This window comes from Hippopotamus amphibius, chromosome 3 (assembly GCF_030028045.1).
Source record: "Hippopotamus amphibius kiboko isolate mHipAmp2 chromosome 3, mHipAmp2.hap2, whole genome shotgun sequence".
NCBI lineage: Eukaryota > Metazoa > Chordata > Mammalia > Artiodactyla > Hippopotamidae > Hippopotamus > Hippopotamus amphibius.
Genome location: NC_080188.1, coordinates 107,750,786 through 107,773,328, shown reverse-complemented (window position 1 = coordinate 107,773,328; position 22,543 = coordinate 107,750,786). Strand labels below are relative to the sequence as shown.

Sequence of the window (22,543 nt, the reverse complement as noted above, 5' to 3'; positions counted from 1 at the left end):
AATAAATGTCAAGTCAGGATAAACTGAGTATGAAATAAAAAGAATGATAAACTTTTCATAGCAAGTGGCAAAATGCTTGATAAATTAACCTTCACTGGAAGAAAATGATTGGACTGATATTTTGTTCTTGTATGGAAATAGTCTGAAAATTGTTATAAAGCTGTTTTTTTCTCCATGTTACACCTTTTTAACCCTAATTCAGTGATGTGGTTTGGTAGTATCTTTACATACACATATGATTTTAAAATGTATTGGAAAATCCCAGTGAATGTAATTAAGCAAGAATCAGTCTTGGACACATTCCAATTCTAAGAGACTGATAAATGAGGTTAGAAGAGATAAAACTCCCAGTGATTTTTGACCCTATTGAGAAAAATGATGATATCTTGTTAAGAACATATAAATTTTTCAGAAGTTTCTTTGTTAGGCTTAAGGCAATGCATTAGAAAAGAAAGAGAGAGAAGAGAGAAGAAAGAAGAAAGAAAAAGAAAGAAAGCGAAAAAGAAAGAAAGAAAGAAAGAAGAAAAAAGGAAGGAAAGAAGAAAGAAAGAAAAAGAAAGAAAGAAAGAAAGAAAGAAAGAAAGAAAGAAAGAAAGAAAGAAAAAGAAAGAAAGAAAGAAAGAAAGAAAGAAAGAAAGAAAGAAAGAAAGAAAGAAAGAAAGAAAGAAAGAAAGAAAGAAAGAAAGAAGGAAAGAAGGAAAGAAAAAGAAAGGGAAAGGAAACAAAGGGAAAGAAGCATCTTAAAATTTCAATTAATCTAGTCTGGCCACACCAACATTATAGAATGTAAAGGACTAAACAATTGAATGGTATTTTTCTATTTTGATATAAGGGGGGGGGTATTTGAAATACATTTCCCTGGGAAATGGCTAGTTGCTGTCTTCCTATGGAAACATCAAATGTTTGGCTCTTTTTGTTAAATTATCCTAACATGGTAAACTTTTGTTTTTCGTGAACTCTGTGGAATTACTTTAAATAATCTGCAGTGCAAATGTAAACCTTCTTCTGAATAATCAGAAGAGTCCTTGGAGGAAATGAACGGACAGCTGAATGAAAGAAAATATATCCTGGAGCAGTCTTTTGACTTCTGTTGTCATACCAGATAAAAAGAAGAATTCCAGGTCTCTATGAGTGAGTTAAAAAGTTTTCCTTAAGATTGTGAACAAGCCTCTACAAGGTGAGACTAAATAGTGGAATTCAGGTTTCACAATTGTGGGACTATATTGTGTAAGAAATTAAATCATTTTGAAATAAATCAAACTTAGATTCAAATTCTAGTTTTGTCAGTTAAAAATGTGTGCCTTGGAGAAATTTATGATGCCTTGAGCCTCAAGTATTTCAAATAAAAAGTGGTGATTACCATTTTTCCTACTGTAAATATTAAATGTGATATATTAAATTGGGAGTGCATGATTGGAATCCACTGTGGGAGTTTTGAGCAGTTGAGTCATATGATCAGAACACAATTTAAAGAGAATCACTTGGGCTGCTTCAAGAGAACAAATTGTTGGAGGTAAGAATAAAAGAGAACATACTTTGCTGCAAGGTACTTCACTGGGATAGGTAGGAAATAGGGGTAGAGAATGATCAAATTTGTGATATATTTTGAAACTAGGGACAACAGGATTTTTAAAGATATAAATAAGTTATATGAGATCAGTAATGGAGTAAAAAAGAAGAAAACACTGTGAGATTTTTTTGGGTGATTACATTAAAGGTGGTACCATTTAATGTTATGGGGAACATGGTTTGTTGTTGTTGTTGTTGTTGTTGTTGTTGTTTTACTTTTTATTTATTTATTTATTTATTTATTTTTGGCTGCCTCGGATCTTAGTTGCGGCATGCAGGATCTTCATCGAGGCATGTGGGATCTTTCATTGTGGCTCTTGGGCTCTTTGCTGCAGCACATGGTCTTCCCTTTAGTTGTGGCATGCAGGTTTTCTCTTCTCTATTTGTGGCACATAGGCTCCAGGGTGCATGGGCTCTGTAGTTGTGGCACATGGGTTCCAGATTTTGTGGGCTTTGCAGTTTGCAACATGCAGGCTCTCTAGATGAGGTGTGCAAGCTCTGTAGTTGTGGCACATGGACATAGTTGCCCCACAGCATGTGGGATCTTAGTTTCTTGACCAGGGATCGAACCCACATCCCTTTCATTGGTAGGCAGATTCTTTACCATTGGACCACCAGGAAAGTTCCAAGGGAACACCATTTTTAACAAGGAAATTTTTAAAATTTCCTTCAAATATACCAAATTGACATCCAACTAGAGATGTCCAAAATGGAGATGTTGCATGAGTGAGTTTCAAAATAAGGGTAGATATTAGGGCTAGAGATAGAAAATTAGACTGCTTCAGTATTTATTGGTCAGGAAAAAGAGAAATATCCAAATAAAGACCCTAAGAAAGAAGTCTCAGTGAGTCCTGAGACAATCCAAGGCAGTGCCTTTCTATATACAGTTCAATCTACTGTCAATGAATATGTAAATTAGGTTATGTGGGACTCAAGTAGTATACCTTTGTGACTTTATAAATGGTGCACTTTCCATGAAGTTCCATTCCCATTTTTTCTTGTCCCTTTCATTTTCCTTGAAAACTCAGCTAAAGCATTGCTTCCTCTGGGAAGCCTTCTCTTATTCCAAATTGATCAATATAATCCTACACTGTGACACTTAGAATTGTATGAATATTCTTGTGATGTCCCTTAATGCACTGGCCTGGGATTGTGTGATGCCTTGTTATGTGTCATATCACTGAGGATAGGGAACTACGCCTTATTCAACCTGGTAATGACAATGTCTGTGACACATTGGACAGATTCTCCATACACATTATTTTAATTGAATGGATAAATACAAAGAGTAATTTACAATGCAACTAAAAGATCTCCCCCTTGTATTGCAGGTAAACTGCTTCTAATATGTACTGCTTCTAATATGTAAAGTCAGCTCCTATCCAGACTAGATGGAACGAAGGAACAATGTAACTTATTTCATCCTCTTGGGCCTCACACAGAATCCAAAAGAGCAGGAAATCCTTGTCATTATGTTCTTGCTCTTCTATATTTTGACACTGGTGGGCAACCTGCTCATTGTCATGACTATAACTGTCAGTAAGACCCTGAACTCACCGATGTACTTTTTTCTTGCTAGCTTATCATTTCTAGATCTAATTTATTCCTCTTCTATTTCCCCCAGATTGATTTCAGACTTGTTCTTTGGGGAAAATACCATGTCCTTCCATTTTTGCCTGACCCAGCTCTTTACAGAACACTTTTTAGGTGGATCAGAGGTCTTCCTTCTGTTGGTGATGGCCTATGACCGCTATGTGGCCATCTGTAAGCCCCTGCATTATTTGGTTATCATGAGGCAAAGGGTATGTGCTGGGCTGCTGGTGGTGTCCTGTGTTGGAGGTTTTGTGCACTCAGTAATTCAACTTAGCACTATTTATGGGCTCCCATTCTGTGGTCCCAATGTCATTGATCACTTTATGTGTGACATGTTCCCCTTATTGAAACTGGTCTGTACTGACACCTATGTCATTGGCATCTTAGTGGTCATCAATGGAGGACTGAGCTCCGCTATTGTTTTCCTGCTCTTGCTCATATCTTATGGAGTCATCTTGCATTCTCTGAAGAACCTGAGTCCGAAAGGGAGGCAGAAAGCCCTCCAGACCTGTGGTTCCCACATCATTGTGGTTGTCTGCTTCTTTGTTCCCTGTATTTTCATGTATGCAAGACCTGCTAAGACCTTCCCCTTTGACAAATCATTAAGTGTGTTTTATACAGTCGTAACACCAATGCTGAACCCATTAATCTATAGTTTAAGAAATTCTGAGATGACTAATGCTATGAAGACTCTCTGGAGAAAAAAATGCGGATCAAGTAGTAAATAAGTACATTGTCAATAAAATACATAAGTACATTGTCCAACATGAAGATAATAATTTATTATTAGGGCCAATCTTGAAATGTAAAAGTCTTCATAAATCTGATGTAAACTTTTTTCTAAAGAATTAATGTTAATTATATGCAAAAATTAATGTATGTTTATGCTTTTAATAACAATTCCTTGCCAGAATATAAACTGTATAAGTCTAGTTTGTCACTTCACCTAGAAAGGTAGAGAATTGATAAACAATACATACATTTTAGTCAATAAAATTTTTATAATTACAGTAATTTTTAGTCAGTTTCTACATTTTATTTTATTACTTTCTTATTCTTAGTTTTATTTGCAGTTAAATTCTCTTTTATCTTCATTCTTTTTATTATACTTGTTAAAATATTTAATGCGATATAGACTATCCTATGTATTCCACTTCATTTGCTTTATGTATGAATTTTTTAGTGTAATATATATTTAAATAAAAATTTCAGTGTGTTGTCAAATAATAAATGTTAAAAATAGACTTCATGCAAAATGGAACATTGTAAAATAAACCTCCTACTTATTCCAGACAAACGTCTCTCAGTCCTTCCAGATGCAGTCGCTCTACTCTGTTCCTAAGATTCTTTAAGTAATAATCTTTGCAAATATAAACATATTATCATACATGTGTTTGTTTTCATATTTCAGTGAATAAAATCTTACTACTCTGCCTTCTGAAGATCTTTATATACCAGTTTATACAGCCCTAAATATTTTTTTTCCTCAAAATGCCTTACTTCTTTATAAAGATACACTAAAGTTGATGTCTCTATTCCTCTTCATTTTTCCCAGTCTTTTTCTATGATAAATAATTCTGCAATTAAATATTTTTGAAATTTTGTATGAGTTCCTTGAGGTAAAATTGTTGAATTGATTGGTGTATGTACTTATAATGTTGATGTTCACAGTTATTGCCAAAATGCCATCCATGAACTTGTACAAAACTCACTAGTCCCTTCTTTCTGGCAATTACCTATTTGACCACATTCTCCAACAACCAGTGCTGAATAAACATCTGTGGTATTTGACAGTCTAATTAAGGAAATATTGTTTCATTTGTATAGTTTAATTATAAATAAATCAATAGAATTGAATTTTGGGACCTATTCACATGTTTAAGGTGGTTTGTATTATTTTCTCATAAATTGCTTATTAATGAATTTTGTGTCTTTTATTTGATTGCTGATATTTTGCATACTGATTTTTATGACTTAATTATATACTAAGGAAATTGTCCCATTTAACATATGTGGAATTGTTATTTTTCCAGATTGTGGTTTGCTTTTCATGTTTTTATATTGTGCAGAATATTTTTGGCCATATAGAAATACTCTTACTAAATCTATCAATATTTCCTTTGCATTTTAGAGCCTGCTTAGAGTTTCCCTATTTCAGTGTTGCCAAAATATTCTTCCACAATTTCCAACATTTAATTTTAAGTGTTTTTGTTGTTTTACATTTTATGTTTAAATTTTTGAACCATCTACACATTATTTTCATGTAAAGATTTCATTGGGAATAACATTTTAATTATTTTTAAATATGGCCATATTTATAGGCACATATTTTTTTTCCCCATGATTTTGGTATCCTAACTGTCATTCTAAAATATGGCATGTGTTTGGTTCCACTTCAGGTCGCTATTATCTTCCACTGATCTTTTTATTCATGTGCCATTTAACACACAATGTAGTTGCATTTGATTTAAAATATACTTTGATACCTGATAAGGCCAGGACTCCTTCATTATTATTCCTTATCAGAACTATGCCTATTGTTGCATATTTATGTTTTGAAATTAAATTTCAATAATCCAGTCTAGTAAAAAGTGAGTTTAGTTAGTACTTTTAAAAAGTTTTTATTTAGAAAGTGCTTGTATTTTTAGAGAATTAAGAATTTTATCTACAGACTGGGTAGTTCTTTCCACTTAACAAGTAATCTTTGATATTTATATTGATCCAGCATGTCTATTTGTAACTTTAGACATTCTGATTTTTTTTTTTTGCTGCTATAGTAAATAGATTATTTTCTTACATTTTCCAAATGTCTGTTAATTTAATGTAGGAAATATTTTATTTTCCTTTTTTACATAATATTCAATTTTCACAGTACATTGCTCATCCTTTACAGCTGAATTTCTATAAGTTTTGACAAAATGCATACAGGTGTGTAACCAACATCCCAACCAATATGCAATATGTTTCATCATCATAAATATTACCCCATGCCCCTCTATATCACCTCCTCCTTTCACCTCCAGGTCCTGGCAGACACTGTTTCTCTTCTATCTATAGTTTTGTCTTTTCTAAGAGTTCATAGAAATTGAATTGTACAGTATGTAGTCTTTCTTTCTCCTAGCTTTATTGAGGTATAGTTGACAAATTAAAATTGTATATGTTTAAGAGGTACAATGTGATGATTTGGTATACATATAGATCATGAAATAATTACCACAATTAACCTAATTAATGCATCCATTATTCACAGAATTATAATTTTGATATTTTTTTGTTTTCCTTTTAGTAAGACCCCTTAAAATCTAATCTCTTAGTAACTTTCAAGTACACAATACTGTATTATTCACTATAACCACCATACTATATATTAGATCCCCACAACTTATTCATCTTATGACTGTACCATTGGGCACCATCTTCCCATTTAGCCCACCAGCCAGCCCTGGCAATCCACATTCTACCTTCTGCATCCATGAGTTTCACATTTTTAGATTTCACATGTAGGTGAGATAATACACTATTTGACTTTCTGTATCTGGTTTAGTCCAGGTTCACCCATAACTCCAAAGGCACGTTTTTTTTTTTTTTTCTTTTTTACAGCTGAATAATATTTCATTGCTTTTTTGCAGCCCATTTCTTTACCCATTCATTTGTTGTCAGGCACAGATTATTTTCATATCTTGGCTATTTTGAATAATGTTTCAATTTACATGGCAGGGAAGACATTTCTTCAAGATATCAATATTATTTCCTTTGGATATACACCCAGAAGTGGGATTGCAGGACCAGGTGGTGGTTCCACTTTTAACTAATTTAGGAATGTCTAGGTTATTTTTCATAATGGCTGCATCAATTTATAGTCCCATGAATAGTGTACAAGGGTTCTGAATATTCTACCCCTCACCAATATTCCTTTTTAATGAGGACACTAATTTTATTCGACTCTGCTCTCATCCTAATTATTTCCTTGAGACCCCACTTCATAGTATCATCTCATTGAACATTTGGATTTCAAAAGAGAAATTTGAGGGATACAAATAGTCAAACCACAGCAAGAGTCTAATTTCATTCTTTTGCATATGAATATCCAGTTTCCCGAACACTGAAGTGATTTTCCTTTCCCCATAATGTATTCTTGGCCCCCTTTAAAAGATAAGTTAACTATATATACCTGGATTTAATTCTAAGTTTTCTATTCCATTCATTGGTCAATGTGTCAATTTTTATGTTGACACTTACTGTTTTGTTTTTAAGAAATTTTATTCAGATACAATTGACATACAATAAACAGCATGTATTTAAAGTGTACAATTTGGAATCTTTTTTTTTAAATTGGTAATGTAAATATTGCAATCCCAATCTCCCAGTTCAATCCCACCAAACCCGCCCACTTTCACCACATGGTGTCCATATGTTTGTTCTCTACATCTGTGTCTTTATTTCTGCCTTGCAAACCAGTTGATTTGTACCATTTTTCTATAGTCTGCATATATGTGTTAATATTCAATATTTGTTTTTCTCTTTATAACTTCACTTTCTGTGACAGTCTCTAGGTCCATCTGTGTCTCTACAAATGTCCCAATTTAATTCCTTTTTTACAGCTGAGTAATATCCCACTGTATATATGTACTGCATCTTCTTTATCTATTCATCTGTTGATGGACATTCAGGTGGCTTCCATGTCAAGGCTATTGTAAATAGTGCTGCAATGAACACTGGAGTGCATATGTCTTTTTGCATTACAGTGTTTTTTGGGTATATGCCCAGTAGTGGGATTGCTGTGTCATATGGTAACTCTATTTTTAGTTTTTCAAGGACTGTTTTGATTAGTATACTCTTATATATGTTTCATAAGTATCATTCATACTTCTTTTATATACATATGTATCATCTTTCCATAGGCAATTTATTTTTCAAAATGTTCATGGGTAATTTAGGTTTGTGATGCTTAATTTTAAAAAATTGGAAATGATTACATTTTTGTTATAAATTTTTGCTTAATTACTATATATGATATATACAATCCTAAGTATAAATATGATTTAAGTTCTCTTAAATGTGTTGTAATGTATCATATCCTAGTGTATTGCTTACTTTGGTGAATGCCCCATGAGCACTTGGAGATGAAGGCAATACTCCCACAAATGTTCTCTCTCTGTACTTCCATACTAACACAGATTCCTGCCTGTCTGAAAAGAGGTGACAAACTGTATGGCAAACTGTGTGGCAGACAAACTGTGTGGCAGACTGTGAATCTTTAAATGATTTGTTCTAAATTAACATTCATCATCTTCTGGAAATCAGGTCAGATGTCAGCTGCAAAGAAAAGGCTTAAACTTAAACAGATTTGCTTATTTTGAATGTCATGATTTAAACAGAAAGTTTTTATGTATGTCATTTCTGCCCAGACTGGACTTTTCCATTCTGGTGATTTGACTTCAAATTATTCTTTTTTGATTTCCCCCCAGAGGATGGAGTTCCCTAAGTTCTGTTCTACATGGTGATTATCCTGGCAACATCACTGGAGATAAAGAGAACAATCAAAATTATGATTAAGGTCCCAAAAAACTTAATTAGGCAAATCACACTTGGAGATGCAGCAACTGAATAACTCAATAATACGTGCTGCAGTTAAATGCAGACAGTGTTTACTGATCTTTGCCCTTAACTCAGAGAATATTTGTTTGTGCCACTAATCACTTGACAGGCTTATTCCCAAGTTGAAATGATGGACTCAAAACAATAAAGTACGTATATGAAATTGTTCTTCATTCTTCAGGAAACTCATGGTTCAACAGTGCTGTGTGAAGACAGGACAATATAATTAATTGAAAATCAAATGTTGTAAAGGCTATTTCACTATTTCACTTTTATTAGTATAAAACACAAACAACATCATTTTTATATAAGTAAGTTGTACACAATTTGGAATTTCCTCTCCCTCTGACCAAAATGTTGATTGAACATTTGTTTGTTATGAGGACAAATTCTGCCAACAATGAGTATTTTTCTTCTCAGTTCATGATCAAGATTCAGAGTTCTTTAGGTAATGGGATATTCATACTTATATTGAAAATTCCAAAAATTTGATTCAGATGAATTAGATTTCCTGAAAGCATGGAAAGTGTTGGTGTTAAGGAAATAGTTCAAAGTCCAGTGTTGGTGCATGAATCTTGCTCTCTGTGTTCACAGAGATGACATCAGTGTACTGAGGAGGATAAGAGAGAAGACAAGACAGCCAAGGACGTGGTTCAAATGTCCGTCTCATTATGCATGTAACCCAGGAAGTGTATTTATAGATGCTTCTGAATCAGGCTTTACACTTTGCAAGAGTGCATTGGTGATGTGGGAATTCACAGTCTTTTAAAAGTTCTTTTCTCCCAAATAGCCAAAGCAATCTTGAGAAGGAAAAATGGAGTTGGTGGAATCAGGCTTCCTGACTTCAAACTATACTACAAGGCCATAGTGATCAAGACAGTATGGGACTGGCACAAAAATAGAAAGGAAGATCAATGGAATAGAATAGAGAACTCCGAAGTAAGCCCAAACACATATGGGCACCTTATCTTTGACAAAGGAGGCACAAGTATACAATGGAAAAAAGACAGCCTCTTCAGTAAGTGGTGCTGGGAAAATTGGACAGCAACATGTAAAAGAATGAAATTAGAACACTTCCTAACACCATACACAAAAATAAACTCCAAATGGATTAAAGACCTACATGTAAGGTCAGACACTATAAAATTCCTAGAGGAAAACATAGGCAGAACACTCTATGACATCCATCAAAGCAAGATCCTTTTGGACCCACCTCCTAGAATCATGGAAATAAAATCAAGAATAAACAAATGGGACCTCATGAAACTTAAAAGCTTTTGCACAGTGAAAGAAACCATAAACAAGACTAAAAGGCAACCCTCAGAATGGGAAAAAATAATTGCCTATGAAACAACGGACAAAGGATTAACCTCCAAAATATACAAGCAGCTCATGAAGCTTAATACCAAAAAAGCAAATAACCAAATCCACAAATGGGCAGAAGACCTAATAGACATTTCTCCAAAGAAGACATACAGATGGCCAACAAACACATGAAAAGATGGAACAGAATTTAATAAAAAATATTGATTAACAAACACTACAATTTTATTAAAAGTAAAATGACCCAGTAACATAATTTTTCCTAGATACAATTAAATATTACCCCATAAGGTGTGTCAGAAACTGTTAACCTGGAGTGCAGCTACCTTTCAAATGTTTATTTATGTTTCTCATAGAGAGTAATGATAAACAGAGCAGGAAAAAAGGAATACTTGAACTCCTCCTAGGTTTATGGTCTGAGGAATCAGGCATATTCTTATCCATGGCAAATGCAATTCACCAAGCATTCACTCATCACCTAACACGTTTCAGACACTGCAGACATCATGCCAGGTGCTATGGTAAGTAAGGAAACACAGTTGAATCACTTCTCTGTTCCAGTAGAGTGTGTTACTAGTGACTTCCATACATTTCCCAAAACACCCTGCTTATGATAAATATTTATTGACCATGCCTCTGTTTCCACAGTTAGAACTGATGTCTCAGATGTAAATTCTCATGGAAGAGGGAATAACTCTTACTTCTGTGTGGCACCTCTCAGCTTACAAGGTACATCTGAGAATTATAACTTGTAACCTCACAGACACAGAAGAGTGCTCGGAAGCATGGGACACTGAGATGATGTAGCAAAGGCAAATGGAGTTGGAAACAGAATGAGAATCCAGATTTCATGTACAGAGCACCATGTTTTCTCAGTAAATTACACATCATGGGTTGTCCTAGAGATGCTTTACAGGTGACAGGAGCTAGGTGTCTGTAGAAATGAAAATCATCATGCAGGAAGTAAGAATGAATTGAAAGTACTGGGCAAAAGTGCCAAGCACATGCTCCACAGTTACAGGGACTGCTGTGCTGTCTTTTGTTTTTTGTTTTTTTTCCTAAGAGATTCAGATAATTCTTTCATGATTAATAGGTATCATTCTTTATTCCTTTGAAGGTAATTCAGGCCCAGGGAGGTGTTACTTGCCAAATGGGTCTTCTTACGACTCCCAACAATGTGACTGAATTTGTTCTCTTGGGACCCACACAGAATACACACGTGCAGAAAATACTCTTCATTTTCTTTTTGTTCATTCTCCTATTTTCTGTGCTGGCCAACCTGTTCATTGTTGTCACCATCTCCCTCAGCTCTGCACTTTCAGCTCCCATGTACTTCTTTCTCATGTAGTTGGCCTTCATAGACGCCTTCTTCATTTCTGTCACTACCCCTAAATTAATCATTGACCTGCTGCACCAAAGGAGAACCATCTCCTTGGGTGGCTGCCTGACTCAGCTCTTTTTGGTACACTTCCTGGGAGGATCAGAGATCATAGTCCTCATTGTTATGGCCTATGACCACTATGTGGCCACCCACAAGTCTCTGCACTACACAACCATCATGCGACAGGGGCTCTGCCAGCTCCTGGTGGTGGTGACCTGGATTGGGGGTACCCTATATGCCACTGTGCAGATTCTTTTCACTATGGACTTGACCTTCTGTGGTCCCAATGTCATTGATAACTTCATGTGTGATTTCTTCTCACTATTGGAAATTTCCTGCAGTGACACCTACAGGCTGGGAATTGCGGTTGCAGCAAACACTGGGGGCATGAGCTTGCTCATTTTTCCCATGCCACTCATCTCCTATATAGTCATCCTGAGCTCCTTGAAATCCCATGGCTCTGAAGGATGATGCAAAGCCCTGCCTACATGTGGCTCCCACTTTACAGTACTGGTGCTCTTTTTCAGTTCTTTTATAGTCACCTACATGCATTCTGTGGCCACCTACCCTGTGGACAAGTGGGTGACTATGTCCTTTGCAATCCTCACTCCTATGTTAAATCGTATCATGTACACAGTGAGAAACACAGAGATGAAAAATGCTATGAGGAGTTTGTTAAAGAGGAGATAACAGGCTATTTATGATGTCAAGAAAGTGATGGTTTATACACATAGAGAGGAATATACGTGTTATAAATTGTGGGAAAGAAAGAAAGAAATTTTGCAGATCCCTGACAGAAAAAAAAAAAAAAAAAGGCCCCAAACTAATATTTGTTGTTTATTATATATTGGCTAGACATTTATTAGGCATTTTAATAGCTGTTAATGTACTTTACCAAGGCTTCAATGTTCACGTTCATAGATTCAGATTAGACAATGGAACATCTATAAAACTCAACTTTGATGATTGTAGGGTATGCTTTTTGTCCAGAGTCTTACACCTACTTTATTAAATTCTTCATGTATGTTACTTGGATGAAATTGGCTTTTCCATATGACCTTGATTTCAGAAATTCTTCCACTTTTGCTTACCTGTTAAAACAAATGAAGGATAGAAATTCTTAGATAGATACACAGGGAAGGGACTGTTGTGTGAAGGAATCAGAGCTGAATTTTTTTGTGTGTACCATGAATTCACCAAAAGCAAAATGAAAGACACCACACAGGAGGAAAGAATAATTCACAATCTAATTCTTTTCCTGACACAAAAAGTAAATCAGATGTTTTGAAATTACTCTTAGTTTGCTATATTTTCTTAATTATCGCTATGACTGGTAGTTTTTCTTATGTAAAGGAAATGTTTTCATTTTCCATACCAAGACTTCAGGAGTCTTGCCATTTGAAACAAAGGTAAACATCTTTTTTGATATCACAACAAAAAAACATATAGTTGGTCACCAAAGTTATTGCTCTGTAGTCTGCTACATATATTTACATTAAATGAACCCCTTATTACCTATCAGTGATAGTCACCTCAGTTGATCTATCCATATACTAAACTGGTGGTTGCATTATCATCATCCCTGTTTTACAGAGAAAAAAACTGAAGCCAAGAGAGGTTTACTAATTTATTGCCTCACATCACAGGTGCTTCCCTGATAAGCTGTGTCAGGAACTATTACACTGGAATGCAACTCCCTTTCAAAAGTTTCAGCTACAAACTTCCAATCCAGGTCTTTAAAACTTAGGCATACTTTCTATCTACTGAAAAAGGGTTTTTCTGTGATATGTTTAGGTCAATAAATAACAAAATTATCTGCAGTCTTAATGATTTACTTTGTGCTTCAGGAAGATGGCCTCAAATTTGTTGTAGCCTGATCTTATATGTAGCAATATGTTTCAACAGTACAAGTTTATTTCTTTTTTGAAAGCTCAAATTATGCCTCATCCCATTTACAAAAGATCAACATTATTACAGTAACAGATTTTTTTAAAGCAAAAATTCCCTTCAGATTTCTTTCCCATTAGTGAAAACAAATACTAATGCTGTTTTTCATAAAAGTGAAGTGGCCAAGATGATCTTTCAGATACCTGCAATGGTCCTCTATGCACACGGAGAATATCAGGTCATCTTACATTATTACATCACTCTTTATAAATCAAAACTTCTCTAATTACAGCACAATAACTCAAGTTACTTCTTGAAAATGTCACTCATGTTAGTTCCCACAAATATCACTTTGTCAAACTCAATGATCAACTGGAGCTATTTCTTCCATAATTTGACCACGCAGTGATGCCCATGCATGGTGCTGAGGAATGGAGTTTAGTAAGTTGTGAGTGGCTTTATCCAACAAGACAAGGATATACAGTGGAGGAAAGAGAATCTCTTCAATGAGTGTTGCTGGGAAAAATGGACAGTTACATGTAAAGAATAAAATTAGAACATTCTCTAACACCATATACAAAAATAAACCCAAAACGGATTAAAGACATAACTATAAGACTGGACACTATAAAACTCTGAGAGGAAAACCTAGGAGAAACACTCTTTGACATAAATTGCAGCAATAGTTTTTGGATCCCACTCATGGATCTGTCTTTATTTTATTGAAATAAAAGGAAAAAAAAGCCCTTTGTGGTCCCAAATGAAATCCTTGTTGTTTTCAAAGTCCTCTTCTTCTTGGTAAGACTTGAATCCCATTTATTTTCCCAGGGAAAAGCATTTCTTAAACTTCCATTTAGCCTTTTCAGCCCTTCCTGTGTGGATTTTAGAATTAGCCCATATCCTTCATGAAAGGAAGAGCTCAAATGCACGATATAGCTCTGGCTTCTTTTCAAAATATGAGGCCCACAAACCATTGATCCTTTGTTAGTTCTCTAAAGCTTTTTTTTTTTAAGATTTACTTATTATTTACTTATTTATTTTGTTTATTTTTGGTGAAGTCGGGTCCTAGCACGCAGGATATTCCTAAGGTGTGTAGGCTTCTCTTTAGTTGTGGCGTGCTGGTTTTCTATTCTCTAGTTGTGGTGAACAGGCTCCAGGGTACATGGGCTCTGTAGTTTGTGGCCTGTGGGCTCTAGTTGCAGCATATGAGCTCTGTAGTTGTGGCAAGAGGGCTAAGTTGCCCTGAGACATGTGGGATTGATTGAACCTGCTTCCTGTGCGTTGTAAGGTACATTCTTTACCACTGGACCACCAGGGAAGTCCCTTTCTAATTCTTTCAAACACATGAATTTTACAGCTTTCTCACTCTTCTGGTGGTTCTTATTGAAATACTTACTTAAAAAACAACCATTCTTGCTTTTCCTTGTGACAGATGCTATCACTTCATTTAATTTTCTAGTTTGAGTATAGATGTAGCTTATAGGGAATTACTGTGGGTTATTACAGATTTTGAGGCACTATATCAGTTATGTTTTCAGTGTCTTATTCTTATTGGAATATGTAAATTCCACTTCTGGGCAGGTGATCTAGCAAATTCTTTTACTCCATTCAGATAAGCAGAAATCATGAGCAGCTTTTTGCCTTCAGAAGTAAAGGTTGTAGAGCATCATACTTACGCATACGCTATGTCTCCAGCTCTGAGTTAGTTCACAGTCTTCTTGGTCATATCAGATAGTTTTTCAACATTAAGAGTAAGTTCTCCATCTTTTGTTACTTAATGGCAAGAGAGGAACCAGTGAATGCATATATTCTTTAAACTTAGGGGTATTACATGTAATATTTGGGGTTGCTAAATTTCATCCACGTATTAGGTAAGCTGAAAACCACCAATTTTTGATAAGATTCAGCACACAGTAAGATCTTCACCTGGTTCAGATAAGTATTTAATGATTCTTTATCTAAGACCCTTACGACCCACAAAATGCAATATTAATCTAAATATATGTGGAGATGCGGATGGGCTCAAAGGAGCCCATACTAAGCCATTAAGGAAATAACAGTGGAAGCCCTCAGAGGTCTGATGTAGAGGCAGGCTCTTGCTGGAAAAGTGATGTATCTTTAGTTTTTGTCAGTATTTGTTTCCTCTGGACCTTCATTTACTCTTACTTCCTTCTTTTACTTTATACCAAGCCTCCAAAGAGCACCTTCCATGTTTATCCATCTTTATCTCCCCCATTAGCGATGCCTTTCTAAAAATGTCATCTTATATCCTTTATCCTTTCAAGTTATTTCTCTGATTTGCCAGATCAGAGACCTCTTTCTTTAATGATTTAAAATTAGTGTGATTGACTCTTTTACATGTGATGATGGCTGTGCTCTCTCTTGCTCTATCTTCCCTGGGATTGCTACTTCTCTCTTCTCCTCCCTATAATCTTTTCAGGTTACTTCACTTTGCATTCAGTTTTTGTAGAGAGATTCAGATTTAAGGACCTGCCATATCTATATTAAACACACCTGGATTTAGTTTCTATGTTTTTGTTGTTATGTTAATTTATAATACTTGCTTTCAAATTATGTCTTTATTTAATTAATTAATTTATTTATTTTTATTTTTTTATTGGCCGCATTGGTTCTTCATTGCTGCACACGGGCTTTCTCTAGTTGCTGCGAGCGGGGGCTACTCTTTATTGTGGTGCGCAGGCTCCTCATTATAGTGGCTTCTCTTTTTGTGGAGCACGGGCCCTAGGTGCATGGGCTTCAGTAGTTCTGGCACGTGGGCTCAGCAGTTGGGGCTCACTGGCTCTAGAGCGCAGGCTCAATAGTTCTGGCACACAGACTTAGTTGCTCTGTAGCATGGAATCTTCTCAGGGCAGGGCTTGAACCCACGTCCCCTGCATTGGCAGGTGGATTCTTCACCACTGCGCCACCAAGAAAGCCCCAAATTATAAGTCTTAATTACGGGTTTCTGCATTTCTTTTTAAAAAAGATTCTTTCCTTTTGGACAGAGATCTGAGGTGTAAATTTTTATGTGTATGCTATCTAAATTAAATGAAAGATTTAGTAAATCAATTAGTGGTAATCTCATTAAGTATGTCTGCCATACACAGAAACTGAATATTTTTAATGTTACACCAGTGCCATCTTGGATTTGAGGATTTCAAATACACACTGATTAATTGAAAGTAAAGGACTGTTGTTTACTCAACCTTATGTCTTGGCTATTAATAAGTCACTTACTCTTTGCTATTAGAATGTTATTTTTTTCACTTAACTCCCTTAAAGGAATTGCCCAGGAGAAGCCTCTGAAAATACACACTGGAAGGATCATATGGAATTTCTCAGTTCTTTAGAGCATGATTCCCCAGTGAATTTAATCTTGAACAGCAGCCTTGGTGACAAACTGGTTTAACAACATGGTCAAGTGATTTATTGTTCATTGTTGATTAAGTGCCCAGTCAAATCCTCTCTTACCTGGGAGAAGATTTCTCCTTGGGTATAATGTTACTGTCAAGATGTAAAATATGAGCCATTACCTTATCAGGCATGAATCATATTAAAAAAGATATATAAATGCTTTAAAAATATCCAAAATAAAGTCCTTTTTAAAAAATTATCCAGCTGTCTTCATTATTAACTAAAATATTATCAAAGTTTTGTTCAATTAATGTGGTCAGTTAAGCATAATCATGAAGTTTTAGATTTGACCTTGGAATATATTTTCAATGACAGCTTTCAAATTTGATGACTTGTCAAGCATATCAGCTGTATATTCTTGAAGCCAGCTCTGAACAATTTTACAATCTATACTTCAGGGTGTTTATAAAAGTTGAAGTTGGTCATGCTTTGTGCAGGCAGAGAGATGTATCCTTACATGACAAAGCATTTTCAGCTGCAGGGACTGGGTGTGTCCTGATCCTTTCTCTGTAGTGACAGCAAGGTGGATGTGGTGCCAATCCTGCCTTATCCTCTTTAACTTTAGCTTCATCTCCAAGGACCAAAGATAGAATTGCAGAAGGCTAAATTTAGAACAAGTGACTAAAAAGAATAAAAACCCAGGTAACGTATTCACAAAAACTCTTCACTGCTATGAGAAGAGGGCAAAATAGATTTACTTGAAATGCATTATGTTTCTTTCTTAAGAAACAGGTGTTATCATATGATCTCAAACATTTTATTCCAGAAACTCCAGAAATAATATAACATATGCATTTTCTCAATTTTGTAAAATTGTATTGGAATTAGTAGAACACAGTAATTTTGTGCAGTATTTTGTATTAGAATTATTTACATGTATCCTGAAATAGAGAAAGCACATAGATAACAACATAATGTGACATCAAAAATGTTCTTCACAATAACATTTTTAGATTGCTTTATATAATTGAAGGAGTTCAACAATTATATTGTAGTTTAATATAGTGAAGTTGATAGAAAAGATTAGTATAGCTCATTATTATTACCTTGTGCATGGTATCTTTAAATTTTCTGTTTCTTTGTAAATATTTTGTTTGTTGATACCTTCTTTTATTGTGGTAAAATATACATAACACATTATTGTGCATCCATCACCACTCTCCATCTCCAGAATCTTATCATCATCTCAAACTGATATTCTGCACCCATTTAACAACTTCCTACCTCCCTTCCCTACAACGTTTTTAGATTTAATTAAAAATCTAACAAAGGGAAACTCAAAACTTACACTGTGAAAACTTGAGTTCAGAGATATTGTTACTTGTTAGACTCACCGAATTTCTTGTTAGACGGTGAATTTTAGAATCTGTGGAAATGGATTTCATGAATATCGTTAGACACAAAATTTACAGAATTTTAAGGAAGTCTCAATATCTATGTCTGTGGGTTAATTATGTGAATATTTTCTCAAGTTTAGGATCTTTAAAGTAATGTGAATGCAACAGAACACATCACATTATGCACTCAGTTGACTTCTTAATTATGGAAAGAAGATTCTTCAGATTAAATTTAATTTTAATTATACATTTCAAAGAAGAGAATGAGATATATAGAAAGAAAAGGGAATTGCCGCACAGTCATGTGAGTGGCGAAAATAGGAGAGCTTCCAGAATTGCAAAACGTAATGACCCAGTCAACCCATTCATCCCAAAGGAAATGATCCTTTGGATAATTAGACAAAAGAGTGGACTTTGGGGGAAACCCATGTAAAACTAATTTAGCGATGTGGCACTAACATTACATGGAAAACAAAGAATAGTAAATCATATTTTGAATTTATTTAGTGATTATTTTTAGTCAGAAAAATTTTGGACAGCTTTTTTTGCATCATCCTATTGAATACTTAAAACCATGCTATGTGATAGATGCTATTATAAGTCTCATTTTACAAATGGTATTGATTACTTGATCCAGGTCTCAGAGTTAGTAAGTGTGGATTCTGAGGTTCAAATTCCAGACCATTATTTATAAACCAAGGTTCATAAAGCAGAGTGCTGGCATCCAGGGCCACCCCTGAAAAGTTATAAAACAAAACCAAACAAAAATGACAAAGACTATATATGACATAGGCAATGTACCATCTCTGATAATTGTTTTTCTGTATTTCCCCCCAAATTCTGCTCAACCATTTTCAAGGTTTAGAGATAGATTTTCTCCTTTATTATGAAGAAATTGGTTTGAAAAATGTGATTTTTTAAATATATATTTTTAGAAAAACCTGCTGAGCTTGTTGTGTGTTTATTAAAACCTCCAATTTTTTGCTGCATTATTTTTATGGTTACTGCTCAATCATTAAAAACAAACAAACAAAAACAAAACAAACAAACAAACAAAAACTATTGCTAACATGGGGAACAAGTTTTACAACACAAGCCATAAAATAGAAATATATTTAGGCATGAATTTTGATCATATATTTCAAAAGGATCTGGACTGAAACTCACAGTTTTCAGGGTCTATAATTTCAAATATCTTGTCAATTGAAAACGATTCCCAGTATTTTATACCTTATATAACATATAAATGGTTTGTTTTTCCATCTTATGTTGTTGAAGTTGGTGTAAAAGGAGATCTGCTTAATTTATCTTATCTTCCTTATCATTGTGGAATAGTTATCATGGATTTACCTTTTTTGACATTCTTTACAGATTTCTTTGTTTTCATTGATGATGTTAAGAAATTTAAAGAATCTCATAAATATTTGAAGCAGATATATTTATTTTAATAAAGTACAATATTGATAAAGTATAAAATTTTATACCATTCTGAGTCAAATTAAAATTTTTGAACTCTTTAATATAATTATGCTCATAAGAACATTTCAACAGTCAAATATTTATTGGTCACTGAAAATGCATAAGGCAAACAGGTTCTGGATATACAGTTACTAATAAGACATGTTTACTTCCCTCACAAACCCGACAGATGACAGTGGAAAACCAGTTGTGAACACCTAAGTGCTGTAAGTGCTCAGCAGGTCAAAGGGTTAGACTCTCCTACCCTGGAAGTTCTCTCTTGAACCCTCAGACAGGTCCTATGAATTGTGAGTATTTTTCATTACAAACACATACATAGCTTTCTCATTTTGAGTGGGGATATGTAATGATATATCTATAAGATGAAATGTCAGAAACTCCAAACACAGAACTTCTTAAGGCAGATTCCTTCCAGTCATGCATCTTAAAGTTGAGAATTTGATTTTCTCATTTTTCTTTGTTCTATAAAGCTTCTGTGAGGCAAGTTCTAATATTGATTCTGAGTTACCCTCCAATTCACCTCCAGATTGAGAGCTCAGGAAATCTCAAAGTCCTCTATTCCATACTCATTCAGTACCTACAATCCAAACTGTTTACCAGTTTCAAAGCATATTTTATCCAGTTTATGATCTTTACCATTTTCTATCTGCCTTTTCTCAGTCATCTTTTATTTTCTCTTCTCTATACTTTTATTCTCCCTCTGATGCTTGAGTACAAACTGGCTTGCCAGAGACACAAAAATAGAAGAATCTCCTGCCCTTCACAAATGACAGTCTATAAATGAAGACACTGAAATGGAGCACATTGGAAATAATCCTGTCAAAACGAATGCACAGATCACATGAAAAATTGGCCCTTCAGCATATTTGAAAGGCCCAACAGATGATTTATTTTCCTTAAGAGAAAATAAATGTCCTGTATTCCACACAGACTCAGGTAACCAAGACTTACAATATGAACAAAATAACTAGTCTAAACCAGTGATTACTTGAAAAATCTAATATCCTCTAACACATACTAATTCACCCTGATTAATATAAAGATGGTATACCAGTGAAAGTGTTAGCATGCCATTTAAGATAAAGGCTTCAATGACAAAACTTCAGAACTTCAGACATCTGGAAAGATTATCACCTTTCCAATAAGAATAGGAGCTGGGGTGTGATTTTCCAAAGGCAACTGAGCAAAATTAAATAATATTGGATTGGTCAAAAAGTTTGTTGGGGTATTTCTTAACATCTTTAGGAAAAACCTGAACAAAGCTTTTGGCCAAGCCACTATTTCTAGATTTTCGGTGTAGAATTCTTTGTACTGCACCATGATTCTGACTAAAATCTTTGCTTTGGCATACTTAATTGAGTTATGGTTAGCATAATCAATTCTAAACAATTTTGGAAATAGGAAAAATGTCTATGTCATTCCAATTCTCTTTGAATTGTACTGTCCATGATTTTTCCTCCAATAACCTAGGTTGTAATAAATGGCATTTAATTTGTATGTGTGTCTTTGTGTGTGTGTCTGTATGTATGCATTTTCAAACAAAAGGTTGCTTTCATTGCACTTTTTTGGGTAGCCAGCAGGTCACTGGTTTCCCACAGGTACTTATTTCTGTCTTCTTTATCACTTATAGATACTGTCTATTCTAATGCCAATGCTCCCAAAATGTTCACTGACTTGCTTCATGAGGAAAAGACAATTTCCTTCCAGTCTTGAATGATTCAAGTCTTTTTTTTTAATTAATTCATTTATTTATTTATTGGCAGCATTGGGTCTTTGTTGCTGAACACGGACTTTCTCTAGTTGATGCGAGCGGGGGCTACTCTTCATTGTGGTGTGCGGGCTCCACATTGTAGTGGCTTCTCTTGTTGTGGAGCACAGGCTTCAGGCACATGGGCTTCAATAGTTGTGACTCACGGGCTCAGTAGTTGTGACTCACGGGCTCCAGAGCACAGGCTCAATAGTTGTGGTGCATGGGCTTCGTTGCTCCACGGCACATGGAATCTTCCCAGAGAAGGGCTCGAACCCGTGTCCCCTGCATTGGCAGGTGGATTCTTAACCACTGCGCCACCTAAGAAGTCCAACTCAAGTCTTTATAGATCACTTATTTGCTGGTGCTGAGGTCATTCCTCTGGTGGTTATGGCTTATGACAGATATGTAGCCATCTATAAACCTCTTCATGATTTGGTCACCATGAATTAGCGGGTGTGTGTTCTCATGCTGCTGGTGGCCTGCACTGGAGGCTTTCTGCACTCACTGGTTCAATTTCTCTCTATTTACCAGCTCCCTTTCTGTGGCCCCAATGTCATTGGCAACTTACTGTGAAGTACCCCTTATTGAAACTTGCTTGTACCGATACCCACCTCATTGGACTTTCTATGATAGGTAATTGAGGGGCAATTTGTACTGTTGTCTTCTTCATTCTCTTAGTTTCCTATGGGGTCAGATCACACTCCCTGAAGACTCATGGTTTGGAAGGGAGTCACAAGTCCTTCTACACCTGTGCATCCCATATGATGGTGGCCATTTTACTCTCTGTTCTCTCTATCTTCCTGTATGGCAGGCCTAATGCCAACTTCCCCATTTATAAACCCATAATGGTGGTTTTAACTTTCAAATTTCCTATGTTGAATCCCTTAATCTACACCCTGAGAAATGCAGAAATGAAAAATGCCATGAGATATCTTTGGAGTAAAAATGTGACCTTAGTTGGAAGAGGGGTGTATCTATCATGTAGGAAGTGATATTTATTATTTTATAGAATCAGGGAATACTTTAACTCTCAGGTGTTACATTAAAAAAATCATTTCTAGGGATCTAATTCGTGCCTCTTTCTGTAGAAGTGCAGATTCTTAACCACTGGACCAGCAGGGAAGTCCATGTGTGATTTTTCTTTACATGAGAAAATCCTATAAATTGAGTTAAATGATGTATTTGTTTATGGTCTCTCAACATCCTCATTTC

General features: G+C 35.1%; 1 protein-coding gene and 1 pseudogene across 1 annotated transcript; both read left to right on the top strand.

The window, feature by feature from the left end:
* Positions 1–2,960: 2,960 nt before the first annotated feature.
* Positions 2,961–3,890, top strand: LOC130849950 (olfactory receptor 4A47-like). Its single transcript, XM_057729215.1, has one exon. The coding sequence runs from the start codon at positions 2,961–2,963 to the stop codon at positions 3,888–3,890; it is 930 nt and encodes a 309-aa protein (XP_057585198.1).
* A 6,699-nt stretch (positions 3,891–10,589) lies between these two features.
* Positions 10,590–22,323, top strand: LOC130848573 (olfactory receptor 4A15-like; annotated as a pseudogene).
* Positions 22,324–22,543: the final 220 nt, after the last annotated feature.

What these genes read in the sequence shown, in the direction of transcription:
- LOC130849950 (XM_057729215.1), top strand. Translation starts at nt 2,961, where the DNA reads ATGGAACGAAGGAACAATGTAACTTATTTCATCCTCTTGGGCCTCACA.